The sequence below is a fragment of the Scleropages formosus genome, chromosome 13 (assembly GCF_900964775.1).
Source record: "Scleropages formosus chromosome 13, fSclFor1.1, whole genome shotgun sequence".
NCBI classification, from domain to species: Eukaryota; Metazoa; Chordata; class Actinopteri; order Osteoglossiformes; family Osteoglossidae; genus Scleropages; species Scleropages formosus.
Genome location: NC_041818.1, coordinates 29,630,177 through 29,644,714, shown reverse-complemented (window position 1 = coordinate 29,644,714; position 14,538 = coordinate 29,630,177). Strand labels below are relative to the sequence as shown.

The 14,538-nt window shown below is 47.0% G+C and overlaps 1 protein-coding gene across 3 annotated transcripts; it reads left to right on the top strand.

The window, feature by feature from the left end:
* The first annotated feature begins 86 nt into the window (after positions 1-86).
* Positions 87-13,895, top strand: tfr2 (transferrin receptor 2). Of its 3 annotated transcripts, none has more exons than XM_029257572.1 (18): positions 87-153; positions 4,993-5,026; positions 5,479-5,740; positions 5,993-6,182; positions 6,480-6,620; positions 6,823-6,934; positions 7,052-7,294; positions 7,609-7,748; positions 8,575-8,756; positions 8,883-9,002; positions 9,248-9,330; positions 9,552-9,615; positions 10,272-10,339; positions 10,590-10,666; positions 11,265-11,349; positions 11,432-11,659; positions 11,800-11,940; positions 12,156-13,895. In XM_029257572.1, the coding sequence occupies exons 2-18, from the start codon at positions 4,997-4,999 to the stop codon at positions 12,396-12,398; spliced, it is 2,409 nt and encodes an 802-aa protein (XP_029113405.1). In that variant the 5' UTR covers positions 87-153; positions 4,993-4,996; the 3' UTR covers positions 12,399-13,895. The 3 variants fall into 3 exon arrangements, with proteins under 3 accessions (XP_029113405.1, XP_029113406.1, XP_029113404.1); XM_029257573.1 differs by lacking the exon at positions 87-153 and adding an exon at positions 1,880-2,184; XM_029257571.1 differs by lacking the exon at positions 87-153 and adding an exon at positions 4,413-4,442.
* Positions 13,896-14,538: the final 643 nt, after the last annotated feature.

The window sequence follows — 14,538 nt, the reverse complement described above, 5'->3', positions numbered from 1 at the left end:
CGGCCAGTCACAGTGGAAGGGCAGTGACCTGGGAGGGGCCACCCTTGAAAATGCAGCTTTCCTGTCTGTCTTTGGGGGGTGTGGGTGGAGTTTGTCACGGTACAGCAGTATCGAGGCTCTGAGAGTGCAGTTTGAACGGAGGGCCACAGACAGGTGAGTATTGACCGCAGCTTTTTTTTCAGCTCCAGGTGTCTCATTTTGAGCTGCTCTTGTTGGGGTCTGAGTAGGACAGACACACAGTCTGCTGGGACCACTCAATTTCTGGAGAGAGGAAGTGTGTGTGTGTGTGTGTGTGTGTGTGTGTGTAGGGATACGCTCATTGCCACTACTGACAGTTTAGTTCAGCAGTTACAAGGTGGGAGAAGAATAGTGGACAAGCCATTATGTTTGTAAACTAAGGTACTGGGAACAAAGACAGAAGCACCGTGTACCATATTTACCATGGTACAACCTCAAGGTGTCCTCGTAATGTGACCGTTGTGATCTAATCACTCAATTCTTCTTTTCAGTTCACATTGCTGCTTGGTTGAGGTTCCAGGTCACTAATGTACTAAACTGTAGGCATAAAGACATTAGCACGTAAACTAGCTGGGGTATTACTATTGTATAAAAAAATCATTGTATGTGTCACATAACTGCAAACCTTCAACCCTTTTTCGCATCTTACCTTTGACTGTGTTACCTCTGATCCACCAGCAGCAGAGTAAAGTTGTAGAAAGAAACTAACTGACTCACCTTGGCTACATTGTAAACTCGGTTTACGTCAGTTTCTGCCCCCACTTGTGTATATTTTCATGGAATAAATAAACAAAATAGACAACATCCACCACCTCCAACCTTTATAATTCTTTGAAAGTATAATGCAGAGTATTTGTTTAGGACAATATATGTAGGTGGTGGTTACTACCACTAAAAGTATACTGCTCTCAAATAAGAGGAGCAGAGCTGTGCATCTGTGGCTCATCTTGATGGGGCCAACAGATGGTGTAGTGCTTAGAGTCACCAATGATTTCAGATTCTGTAGTCCTCTGATCTCTAGTCAACTGTCTTTGTTTCTTTGTCAGATGGATTTGTTTCTTTGCCTTATGCCTGTGTTCAGGCGCTCTGTCCCTGCGTGAGAAGAGCTCTATAAAAATACATTGAATTGAATTAAGGTACTTGCTCTGTATTGATACAGTAAAAATCACTTTGCTGTATAAAAAAGGGAAAATGGCTCAAAGTGATTGAGTGTACACACCTGACAGTGTAAGTTCCTTTGCACAGAAACTAAGGCTAATAACAACAACAAGAACCAGAGGAGGATTATAGGTTTACAGGATATTGTGGAGAAAACAAAATGAAACTGGCTGTTTTATTTGCAACAAGCAGTCGCCACTGAAGGGATGAAGCTCAAACAGGAAGGACTTGTCAAGTGTTGCTATCTTTGCTCACATACACTGTGTACTGTAGACACGCAGCAGACCAGACGATAGTGTGCTTTATTACACCTAAATTCTCCGAGGGGCTCCGACCATCGTCGGCTGAGTTCCCTTTGTGCTCAGGGCGAAGCTCCTCTTCTCCTTTACAGTGCGTGAAGGTAGTGAACGCAGATCTGTTTCCGCTGAAAATAAAGCTTGAACTGAGCCGCAAAATTTTACCGAATCGGCCGAGTCACAGGTTCGGAGCAGGGAGATGTTGTTTACCGAATAGTTAATAAAGTTACTGAGAGTCAACAAAGAATCGTTCCCTCTACCCTTCCCACCAATGGTAGTGCGATTCAGGCCTTCGCTTAGGCTCTGTGAACTTTGGCAGAGCGGGCATTTTCACGCTTCCTCTTGTTTTTGGCGAACGTACGAACGCTGACTGTCGTGGCGTCCGAATTAATGCAAACAGTCCTCAGCATAATATTTGCTGTCCTGCGTACATTTTACTTTTATGGCGTCTTCAGCTATAGGCTGTCCATGGTATCGGAAGTCGGGACACTTTGTTACCAATATGTAAAGCGTAGAGGAGCTTGTTGTGGTTTCACGTGAAGCAGTGACCGCATACCACGCAACATTGTGCATTCGCTTTTACGCTGCTATTTATTTATTTACAGGGGCTTTTATCCAGAAGGTGTACATTCCGAGAGCCCAGCCCAAGAATAGGCAGCCTCCGTACAGACTATGAAGTGTAACTTTGTTTCAGCCAAACACTACTTGTAGGGTAAGCAACCAGACAGTAAAGAATATAAATGAAAGCAACCTTATTGTGAGCTCATTAAAAACAGTTTACAGTAAGAATTGTGTTTGTGTGTATCTTTTTTTATTATTATTGCTTATTCCATTAAGTGTTGTTACTATTTTGTAGCGCTGTTTTCTCTCTCTGTGTGTGTGTTTGCCTGTACACAGCCAGGGTGTGGTGGTTTATCCTCATCTTATCTTAGAGCTGCATACCGACACTGAGAGATGAGGGATGTTTCAGGAAAATTGCATCATGTCGTCCTGTACGTAAGAATTAGTCTCTTCAGCTTCCAGCAGCAGGGCTCTCCTTTTGCCTCTGGACTGGTGACATTAGTGGTTCTATTATAAAGGTGTTTAGTGTGCAAGGATTAAGTCACATTTCCCACATTGCCATGATAGTTTTTGTTTTTTCGTGTAAGCCGTTGCACTTATTCATGCTACAAACTTACCCTTTTGCCAAGGTTGCCATTTTACTAGAGCAAGTCAGCAGCATGAGTGGTCAACAAGTGGTGTAGGTGTCAGGAATGTTGGCTTGTAACCTGCTGGTCTTGGGTTCAAATATCCTTCTTGCTCTAAAACCCTGGATCAAGGTACATGTCTTGAATTGGCACACACACAGGACTATGGACACACAGCTTGTGAGCCTGCGTCTCACACCACCACGTTGCTGGTTCACATCCCTCCAGTAGCTCCTGCAGAAGCGACATTCAAATAGCAAACACATAGATGGGCGGCGCAGTGGCACTGTAAGTAGCGCTGCTGTCTCACCCACCTGGGTGGTGCAGTAGGATGTGGGTTTGATCCCTGATTGCTCAGTGTGGGGTTTGCATGGTCTTCCCATGTCTGTGTGGGTTTCTCCCAGGTGCTCTGGTTTCTTCACACATTTCAAAGATCTGCTGTTCAGGTGTATTGGTGACTAAGTTACCTGTTTGTGTGTGTGAATGACACACAGAGTGTTTCACTGATGTATGGATGGGTGACTCATTCGAAGTAGTGTATGTAGTAGTGTAAGTTACCCTGGTAAATAAGGTATGAGATAACACTACACAGTGTCCATTGGAAGTCGCTTTGGAGAAAAGCGTCTGTTAAATGAATATATGGAAACACAGATAATGATAGCAGCTGGTGTTTGTCAGTGGACTCATTTATGGAGCTGCCAGGTGATCAGGAGAGAAGTGGTTCCCAGAGAGATGGGTTTGAGACTCTTTTTCAATCTGGGACAGATTCAGCAGCTCTGAGAGGCACAGGGAGCTCTTTCCACTGCACGGGGGACAGAATTGGGGACATACACACTGTCTGTTGTGGGACCACCAAGTGGCCAGAGGTGGAGGATCTCAGTGCTCCTGCTGGCCTTTTGGGAGTGATCAGGCCCTGTAGGTATCGGGGTTCACATTCTTCGACCTTCTTGTATACTTTCGTACAGCATAAACTGAAGTGCTGGCAGAGTGAGGAACACCTGTGTGATACGATGAATGCAGATGACAGTCTTTCTTTTCATTATTTTTGTTTTTTATAGAGCGCTCTTCTTACGCAGTGACACAGAGCGCTTTAACACAGGCATACAGCAAGAAAAATTGATACAAAGAAGACAGTCAACTAAGGGCGACCGTAATGAAGAACTTATTATAGAGCTACAAGTATACCTACTGGCCACCGGAGAAAAGAACAAAAACTCCCAACTGAAGGTTGAGGGGAAAAAAAAAACCTCTGGGGGTCCACGGGCCAGTGGTTGTGCTGGGCATTCTAGAAAGTAACAATTGTAAGCCAGTGTGTAACAAGTAATTATAATGTTGGTAAATGGCATCTCGGATCCCCCGCTCAGCAGATGGACATCGTCCTCAGTCAGCACGGGATTCGTCTGTCACCACTGGCCAGCCTCCTCAGGTCTTATGTAGCGAGGCAGTGCTCAATGAGAAGATAGGACAGAGTTAGTAATTTGTTACTTAAGTAAATTTAAAATGCATTTTTGTAAAGGTGATAAAATAAACAACCAAGGCAGGTCGAATTACATTACGAGGTGGAATGCCTGAGTGAACACGTAAGTCTTTAGTCGGGATTTGAAAACAGAAACAGACGGGCATTTCTGACAGTAACTGGTAGACCATTCCACAGTTTAGGTGCTCTATAACTAAAGGCACGACCTCCTACTGAGGTCTTATTGATCACAGGTACTTTAAGGTAACCTGCATCTAATGAACGGAGATATCGTCCTGGGATATAAAAATTAATGATCTCACAAAGGTAAGCTGGAGCAATGCCACGTACTGCCTTATAGGTTTTTTTCTCAGCACCCGTGAGATGTTTGACTGATGCTGCTGTGTCACAATGACCATTAGAGCCAATGAGTGAAACCCTGAGTGAAATGTTGAATTTCAGTAGAAGTAAACATTTTACATTTACATGTACATGTATTTATTTATCAGACACTTTTCACCAAAGAGACGAATATCTCATAGAAAATACAAAGTGTTCATTACAGAAGCAGGAAGAGACACTTAGATACAGACGTGTGATTCTTAAGTGTTTCTTTCCACCATATGAACCAACGTTCATCAGACAAGTAGCTGCATAAAACTTTACCAGAATATCAGCGATTCCTGATCAGCTTCCTACAATTTTTTTTTTTAATTAGTTCAGCCATGAGTCAGTAGAAATAATGACTAAAATGGAGCTGTTTCCGTGTGTCAAATAATTGGAGATGATTTTCAATATGTAGAATCAAATATGTGGAATTATTTTGTTTGAAAATGTGTGACTCGGGGGTGTCTCACTAATTATTTCCTCACTGCAGGCACATGGAGAAAGTTCAGTCCCTACTAACCCGGGTAAGAGATCATTTCCTCAGCAAGAGCAGCATGTTATACAGATTATCAGCGAACATCTAGCTCTTCATGTATTTGAGCCTATTTTGTGAAAGAACTTTCATTTCACTTTTTGTGATGTTCAGCACAGAATCCCGTTTGGGCATCAGCTCTTTTCAACATCCTTCTTATAATTCATAGGTAATTTAAAACTCTTTAAGGCAGCAGATTTAGTTTATTTAAAGTTCTCATTTATAGATTGCACCATATCTTGTGCTCTTACCTTTTTGTTGTCGACTTGCACCTCCATTCAGCCTGTGTTGGACAAAACTGACCTTTTCTCAATACGAGGATATACTGTGGTGAAGGTCCACACTCCACTCCGTTCTCATGTCTGTAGACGAGTGATCCTCTGGAGCTCAGGAGAACTCCTCTTCATTCATCTGTGCTCTCCTCATTTCACTGTGTCTTTCCAGGCCTCCCATCATCCTTCGCACGTGCGCTGCTCCATAAACCGGCACAGGGGCGGCCGCGAGAGCCGTGACGAGGAGGGAGACGGAGATGGAGATGGAGACAGAACCACCCGCGTGGAGGTGAACTTCTTCCAGCCAGGGTCTGAGGAAGACTTGGAGCCCGGACCCACTAATGACATCACTTCCTTGGTTCTGCATCTGCCCAGGGAGCACAAAAAGGTGGTGCTCTATCTGAGCCTCATCTCCCTTCTCATCTTCACCACAGGTTTGTGCTACGAGAGGCAGTACTAGAAAGAACAGTGAGTCCCCAGAGTTGTGTTCTTGTCCTTTTGCTCTGGTGTTCAGGGGAGGCCTAAAGAAGGCCCAACAGCCCCCTTTCACTTCAGGAACCCTCTGTAGAGCGGTGGGTGAAAATGGTCAAATAGCAGTGACGTTCCTGGGAGCACTTAGCTAGCAGCGGCTTCCATGGCTTGGGCACTCGGTACACTCCTGAGGGTGGGACTCTTGGACTTTACAGCATTCCTGCTGGGCTACGTGGCATTCCGTGGCTCCTGCCACCACTGCGGGGACCTCGATGGGGAACTGGTCCCTGTGGACGATACTGCAGGCTCAGAGCATACGCCTACAGGTGGGGTCGCGTACCTGGGAGAGTTGAGAGACATGTTGAGGAAGTACTTGAAGGAGGAGAAAATCGAGAGCACTGTCAGGTAAGGCACTCTGTCAGGTGGCACACCTCTGCACTCATATTTCATGTTTTGTCCACCCCTACGGCAATGAGAGAACGACATGCAGTTTGTACAGAGGGAGGCAAACATTGTTTTGTACAAGGCCACAAGCTATGATGAACCTGAAAGGCTCGGGTTATGACCTATGGGACGGCCAGAGGTGTGTCGAATAGACCTGCAACGCTCGAGGTGTCACCAAGGACCTTGTTTTTATAGGATTAGCTTCAGACCTTCGGCGGTGCCATCTGCCATCGCTGTTAACGAGTCTCTTGTTGTCAGGCGAGTGAGCCGAGCCACTCATCCTCCAGGCTCCATGGAAGGCAATGAACTGGCCAGCGAGATCCTGCACAACTTCCGCCGGCTGCGCATGGACCACACGTGGACAGACTCGCACTATGCCACCCTGCAGTTCCCGTCCAGGTGAAGGTCATTTTTCCCTAGAGAGTCCGCTGACTGAATGGCCGGTAAAGGCAAGAATACACAGAACCTGCATAATGCATGAGGAGCGAAAACGTAGCAGTGCAGCTTCCTTTCAGAAGAACTTGAGTAACACAATGAATGAAGTATGCAAATGAATGAGTGGACAATCCAGGCAACACTTTCTGTGTCCTTGTCTTTGCAGAAGCCAGAGGAACTTCCTGTGGATAGTGGATGGCCAGGGCGAGGTCCTCGAAGACATTTCTCCTGAAAGCCCCCTGGATTACTGTGCTTACAGTGGGACGGGTACAGCCACGGTTCGTGTGTGGCTCTCTTGTGTTTTTGTGCCGATCTTCCCTGTCTCTCTTTCTCGGTGCCCACATTCTATGTCGACGGTCTTGCTGACCTCTGACCTCTGTGATGTCTCTCTGCAGGGCGGTGTGGTGTACGTCAATTATGGCAGAAAGGAAGACTTTGACCTCTTGGTCTCCAGGGGCCTGCCTCTAGAGGGCGCCCTGGCGGTAGCGCGGATAGGGGGTGGTGTCAGTTTTGCCGAGAAGGTGTGGCACGCCCAGCAGGCGGGACTGGGTGGAGTGCTTATTTACCCCGATCCTGCTGATGTGCCGCAGGACCCACGCAGACTGGGGCTCTTCCACAATGCATCCATCTCTGAGCACGTGAGAACCGCCTGCTTGACGTATTGCGGAGGAACACGCCAGTAGCAAATGCAAAACAAAGGCAAAGTTGTAGGAGAGCAGCACCTTTAGCTGAGCTGCACAGAGTACGCTCTAGGAATGCACCACAATGCACCGTAATCAACACAAATCTTCATCGCAAAGCACTGTACTGAGCCTCTGTGTGGCACATTGTTACGAGAGACCATTTCTAGATGTTGATTTATTAGAAATATGAGTGGGATCTGATCACTGCATATTTTCAAGAAAGACAATAATAAAGTTGACAGGATTCCATTTTTTTCTGATGCTTGCAGGTGCACCTGGGGTCAGGTGACCCTTTTACCCCTGGTTTCCCCTCATTTAATCACACACAGTTCCCTCCCACCCAGTCCTCTGGCCTGCCCCTCATTCCTGCGCAGCCAATTAGTGCCAATATAGCCTCTAAGATTCTCAGGTGAGAGCCACACCTGTCCACCTGTCTCAGTTGTGCAGCTGAAGGTGAAATAATCTGTCCATTTTGTCCTGTAAGTCTGCAGTTCCTGTTTGTAGTCGAGTTAACGTCACCCACGCGTTTACCCTCCAAGCCAATAGATGGCGACAAAGAGCGTCCACATGAAACAGGAGGGTGGGACCACCTCAGTGCAGCTCGCTTCCCCAGTGTTTACAGCTCCTGTGTGCTCTTCTTGCTTGTCTGTGATCAATAACAAGATGAGGAACGTTGCACTTGTTCATGTCATGAATCAGGCAACAGTCTGTATTAAATATGAATATGAAGCAACAGATTGTCAGATGACACCAGATTTTTATTGTCAGTCGTTTACATTTCCATGTCCATTTATTCATTTAGCAGACACTTTTCTCCAAAGCGACGGACATCTCGCCCTGAAATACATAAAAAAGACGCGTGATTCTAAAGCACAGTTAATTTGTTGCTTTGCACTGTATGAACCAATGTGCATGACGCAAGTACATGCATAAAGGGTCATATTATAAAGGTTAAATGAAAGGTTTTTATAGTAAATAAATGTCTTTCAAAGTTAGTATGTAGATATGTAGAACGTCTGAGCATTCTTGTTTCTTACTGATTTTGGCAGGACTTTCCCTGACAATAAAAGGAGACGCATGTGTTTTGTTAACCATTTGTTGATTGTGACTCATTGTTCAAAGCGACTTTGCAACTGCAAACAGGCTGAGTTATGAGCAGACCTCTGGTTCGCTGGTTTGTGAAACTTCTGACTCGGTGCTGTCATTCGTCTCCTCCTTCCTCTGCCCATCATCAGCCAGGTGACAGGGACAGACTGCCCACGGGCCTGGCACGGGCGCCTGCCCTACGTGCGCTGTGCGCTGGGTCTAGGCTTCAGCGTCCCCAAAGGCCGCAGGGTGAAGATGGGCGTCTACAACAGCATGACCCCTGTGCTTCTCAACAACATCTTTGCCTCAATTGAGGGCAAAATTGAGCCAGGTGAAGGAGGCTGTGGCCCTTGCCCACCACACACACGCACACACACACACACACACACACGCAGCAGCTCTGAGATGTGTTTCATTTAGTCCTTTCTGAATTTGTGTTCTATCCCTTGTCCTCCAGACCATTATATCATCATGGGAGCTCAACGGGATTCATGGGACCCAGGCGCAGCCAAGGCGGGGGTGGGCACCGCCCTCCTGCTGGAACTTGCTCGCACCTTTAGCTCCATGGTGGACAACGGTACCCTGGGAACGAGCACGTAACGTGTTGCTGGTCAGGGCTGCTGACCACTCCTGTGTCCGGCAATGTGTTCAGCTCCCTGCTCTGTGCCACAAATCCTACAGTATCTTGTTTAATTTCCAAATCTCATTATAATAACCTGATAGTTTCTAAAACGTTCTTTCTACAGTGTGCGTTTTGCTGGTCGTCAGATTTCAGATTTTAAGGATAAGGCAGTGTGCTTTCTGGGTATTTTTAAACGACAGGCTTCTATCCCCGCCGGAGTTTGCTGTTTGTCAGCTGGGATGCCGGCGACTTCGGCAACGTCGGTGCCACAGAGTGGCTGGAGGTCTGTACGCGACGCAACGAAAATGCAGCGATGACAGTTCACACATAAACCCAAAGTTTCAGGTCTTTACTTCTTGTGACATATTGTTTTGTCTCAGTGACTTTGGTGCTTATTATTCGGTTCTCTCCGTAATGAAAACTAGTTTTGTTTTTAATATTTAGAAACTTTAATGCCCCTGGAAAGCACCTCATTAACCTCTAACCTCTGACCTCTGTTTCCAGGGTTACCTTTCAATGCTGCACCTGAAAGCTGTGGCATATTTCAGTCTGGACAAAGCTGTCCTGGGTAATGGGCCCTTTGCTTGCTAAAGTAACGCCCTCCATCTTTCTGAGTGATCAGTAGATTCTCTCTGCAACTGGACAGTTGTTCACAAAATTGCTCAATTGCTCGTACGCACTGGACTGGTCAAAATTATTACATTGATTCATTTAGTTGACACTTTTCTCCAAAGTGACTTACAATTATATGACCATGTATATAGTTGGGGGGCGCGGTGGCGCAGCGGGTTTGGCCCTGTCCTGTTCTGTTCTCTGGTGGGTCTGGGGTTCGAGTCCTGCTTGGGGCGTCCCGTCCTAGGTGCGTCTCCTTCCCCTCCGGCCTCGTGCCCTGTGTTGCCGGGTTAGGCTCCGGCTCGCCACGTCCCCACTCGGGACGAGTGACTTCAGCCAGTGTACGTGTGTATACAGCTTGGTAGTTTTATTGCAGCAATTCAGGTAAGTACCTTGCTCAAGGGTACTACAGCTGGAGGTGGAATTCAAACCTGTGACCTTCAGGTCCGAGGGCAGCAGCTCGAACCGCTATGCTACCAGCTGTCCCCAGTTTGCCCGTGTGTGCGGCAGCTCCATTAATCATATGAACCCGATTCAGGTAGAGTAATGTCCGTCATTTGTTAGTGCACAAAAAGCTCCTTCATATCTTTCTGTCTCTTCTCCTTGATTCAGGTGATGACAACCTGCTGGCCTACACTAGTCCCTTGCTGGTGGATCTTATCGAAGGAGTGATCAAACAGGTTTGTTACGTCTTCTCTTGTTGCTCTTGCAAGGCCGTCCTTTTCTGTATAAGGTAGCAGGCACACAGTGCTTTGGGGAAGTGGATCAACGCCCAAAGTTTGCAGTTTGATGTTCTCAAGAAAAGATGTACGTGACTCAAATGGTTTCTCTGAAGCTCCCAGCCATGGGAACAGGTGCTGTAAGTAGAGCCTGTGAGTCATCAAAATACCTGTGTGAGTGCCTAGTGTGTGTTACTGCTGTGTTACACAGGTTGAACACCCCAAACACTCTGGGAAGTCCATCTACACCCACGCTGAAGACCAGGGCAGCAGCTGGAGGAGTCAGATGTGAGTATGGCCTGCAGAGAGGTAGCTGTCAGGGGCCTGCACTTCATGACGATATGACAATCTCTGCATAATTACAAAAAAACCATACTGTATGTATCGCCACATGAAACTTCAGTCAGTGTCGAAAAACAGTCTTCGCTGTGTCATTTACACTTGTGCAGTAACAAGTCAAAAAAGCCTGAAAAGATAGACATGTTTTTCTATATATACTGTATATATAGATATACTGTATATGTATATAGATATATATATGTAAAATTAGTTAAAATTATACGTGTAGTGAACGTTGCCGGTGACGTTGCTCCTGGGTTGTACGCTGCACATTAGAATGCAGCAAAGGCGCTCGACGTTTGAGTCGTACCTGGATCGTATCCATCTTTCCTTTGACTCAAGGCTTTTCGACAAGTACCGATTGAGCCAACTGTACCGTGACATAGAACAAAAGATGACGTTACCGGGGTTCGGCACCAGCGCTGCCGTCGTCTCGAGTCTGTAGCGCAAATGAAAATGAGCTGAGCTCAGTCCGGCTCAGTGATCTCCCCCGAGCTTCATTTGCCTTGAGGAAGCCGGTGTTACAGAGCGCTTCTCCTTGTGTCAGAGTGAAGCCACTTTACCTGAACAGCGGCGCCTACAGTTTCACTGCGTTTGGTGGCGTCCCAGCCATGGAGCTCCGCTTTAGTGAGGTATGGAGCCAAATGCCCCGCGCACCTCTCAGAGTCCAGCTCTTCTCCCAGGCTGCGCCTCACCTTGCGTTCTTCTCCCCAGGAGAGGCGCCCGTACCCCTTTGTGAATACGCAGCTGGACACAGCGCAGCGGCTACAGGAGATGCTGCAGGGGCGCCTGGGGGCGCTGGGGCGCAGCGTAGCCGAACTGGTGGGGCTCATGGTGCTGCGCTTGGCCCACGACCACATTCTAGCCCTGGACGTGACCTGCTACAGCGGCAGCGTGCTGCACTTCAGCTCCCAGCTCAAGAAATACTCTGATGAGCTGCAGGTTCTCGCCCAACAGCTTCCCCTTCCTGCGCTGCTGAACCTCAACCGGCTCCATTGATTTTGCTTCTTTCCTTCACGCGTGGCAGATAAAGTGGTTAAGGTGCTGATATGCAGCTTGTGCCTGTCACCCCCCCTCCGCAGGCCCGAGGCCTGTCGCCTCAGTGGGTGTTCAGCGCCAGAGGGGATTACAACCGAGCAGCAGAGACGCTGCGAGAGGCCATCCTCAACAGCGACATACAGGACGAGAGGCTGACGCGGCTCTACAACACACGCATCATGCGGGTATGATGGGGCTGCGCGCGGCAACAGCACGCGACGTTCTTCGTGCTTTCTGGTCGCTTCCTTCTTTCTCGCTGTGTTTTAGTCTGGAGCTTCTTTTCTGCGATGCCACCGTCTGAGCGTCTTTGAACGGGGAGTAACGGCATGTGGAGGCACATCTAGGAATCTGTGTGTGCACGTGCACGATTTACCAGCGGTGTGTGCTCGTGCCTCTGCAGGTGGAGTACTACTTCTTGTCTCAGTACGTGTCGACCGTGGAGACGCCCTTCCGTCACGTCCTGCATGGCCGCGGAGACCACACGGTCGGCGCCCTCACTGAGCACCTGTCCCTGCTGCGCTCCAACTCCAGCCGCTTTGACGAGGCTCGCTTCCGCCGGCAACTCGCGCTCCTTACCTGGACTCTGCAGGGGGCTGCAAATGCTCTCAGCGGTGATGTGTGGAATATCGACAACACCTTCTAGCCTCGCTGGTGCCGACCGGCCTGCTGCCCTGAGCGACCGCGTGTGCGCTTGGGCCACGCAGCGTGACCGTGAGGCTCCTCTTTATCGTTCCCGCAGCCGCACGCAGCGTCTCTGGTGTCCGCTTTGTGTCGGATGCTGCCGTCTTTCACGCGCTTTGCCGACCCTTTCGTGGCACTTTGTCCGAGTCCTGAACGACAGATGTTCAGTTCATCTGGCTTCCTTTGCATGTTTAACAGACAACCGCAGAGCAGCTTTTATAATGGATTCAGTTCAGTTTGTTTTTAAAAACTGAACAGAGCTGAATTTTTCTTCCAATTTTAATGAATGTGAATGTTGTGAAACACCCAGGAGATTTCACGTCCTACCACATTTTAGAATAAAATGAAAGGAGAGGAATTGCTCAGATGCTCCCTTAGGATGACACTGTAATCAGTGATCAGGGGATGTTCATTCTCTCTTATTCACCGAAACACTGCAGTGTTGATAACTGATGGTGACCTCTGCTCATTTGGGACACGACGCTCCCAGAATCTCTCTTTACGCATGTTTTACACGTCAGCCTTGGTTACTTGGTTACTCCTGGGATCAGTTTAAATCACAAAAACAAAGTGTCTGTGAGCATTTTGTCAAACTGTCAGTAAGACAGCGACAGCGTCACCAGTGGGCCAAGACTGAGCAACTGTCCTGTTTCCTCCTCCTGTTTCTTTCTTTGATTTTGTATGAAGTATATACTGTATTTGCTGTATCGTGGTCTGCCTAGGTTGTCTGCACTCTGTCCGCTTTCGCTGTTCTTAATGTAGCTGTAATTGATCAGTCAAAGTGATCGCTAATAATCCTTTATTTATTGCAAAGTGATAATGAAAGCAGTAATTATCGGAAGCAGTGCCTTCCATAATTACGACAGTGACACTGTCGACCAATCACACAGCAGCATCTGCTATCAATCACACCAGGATGTTATGGGACAGGTTGGGTTGGTCGTATTCTTGTCATACAAACACATTGTGGTACAGGCTTCCAAAGACATCGGTCACTAGGAAACTGCCGTCATCGAAGGTTTTAAGTCTAATTTCATTCATTACAAGTCTGCCAACGGCATCTTTCTTGATGTTTGATGGGATGCTGTTGCATATCCACATTATTGACCACTAGCAGCCAGGAGCTGTATCCGACTCCTGCGAGGGTCACTTGACCGTATACACACAGGCCTTCCACCCAGGTCATGTGGACATGACATCTGCGATCATTATTTTCCAGGGTTTCTGGGAGCAGTCAGACCAGACATTCCAGACAGAGCACACCGTGTCACACCACCTCCTGGGCCTTATTTCCTGTGTTTGTGACACCGCTTCCTACTCACTGTGGGTTCACTTCTTACTTTTGGTCCTCTTTCTTTTCACTTTTTTTCTGACATTGTCCCTGTTGAGTTCAGTGCACGTGGTGATGTGTTCTCATTTCTGACTACTTCCAATAAATCTTTTCATGTTCTCCCACTAATCTGTGTATAAAAAAATCACTTTTTCTGTTCCATCCCAAAAAAAATTTGGAACACACTTGTACATAGTTAATGAAAAATCCTTACGATTACGATCACAGATGTAATTATTCACTTACACAGCACAGGAACTCTGTGGCAAATATTTATTCAAACATTGATAAAACAACATGGTAATAAAACATCCAGGAAACAAACTTCAAGTTATACAATCAATTATGTGCCATTGTTCTGACCTGGACGATGGTAACATCGGTATGGAAATTATCGAAATACAGTACACTGATTTTTGAACAAACTCCCACAAGAACAATGATTATAAAGCACTAGAACAAAACACACTGAATTAAGTGCCTCTTTGTAGGTCATTAATTTGAGCGTTGAAAACCAATATTGCGTCGCCGTTGCCTGTTCCAGCAAAGTCAAGCCTTGTACCATGGTGTCCAACACTGAATACCTGTTCACCGGTACTTTCACACTTTGAAATAATCTCAGGGCAAGTGAATCACCCCGACTCAACATTTTGCTCATTCCTTTTTAGTTTAAATGCTGAAACGTTTTGCATTAATTAGCTTTAGAAGTGTAAAGAAGTTTAACAATACAGATCTTGTGATATGACACCACTTGTGTGACCCTAAAAAGTCC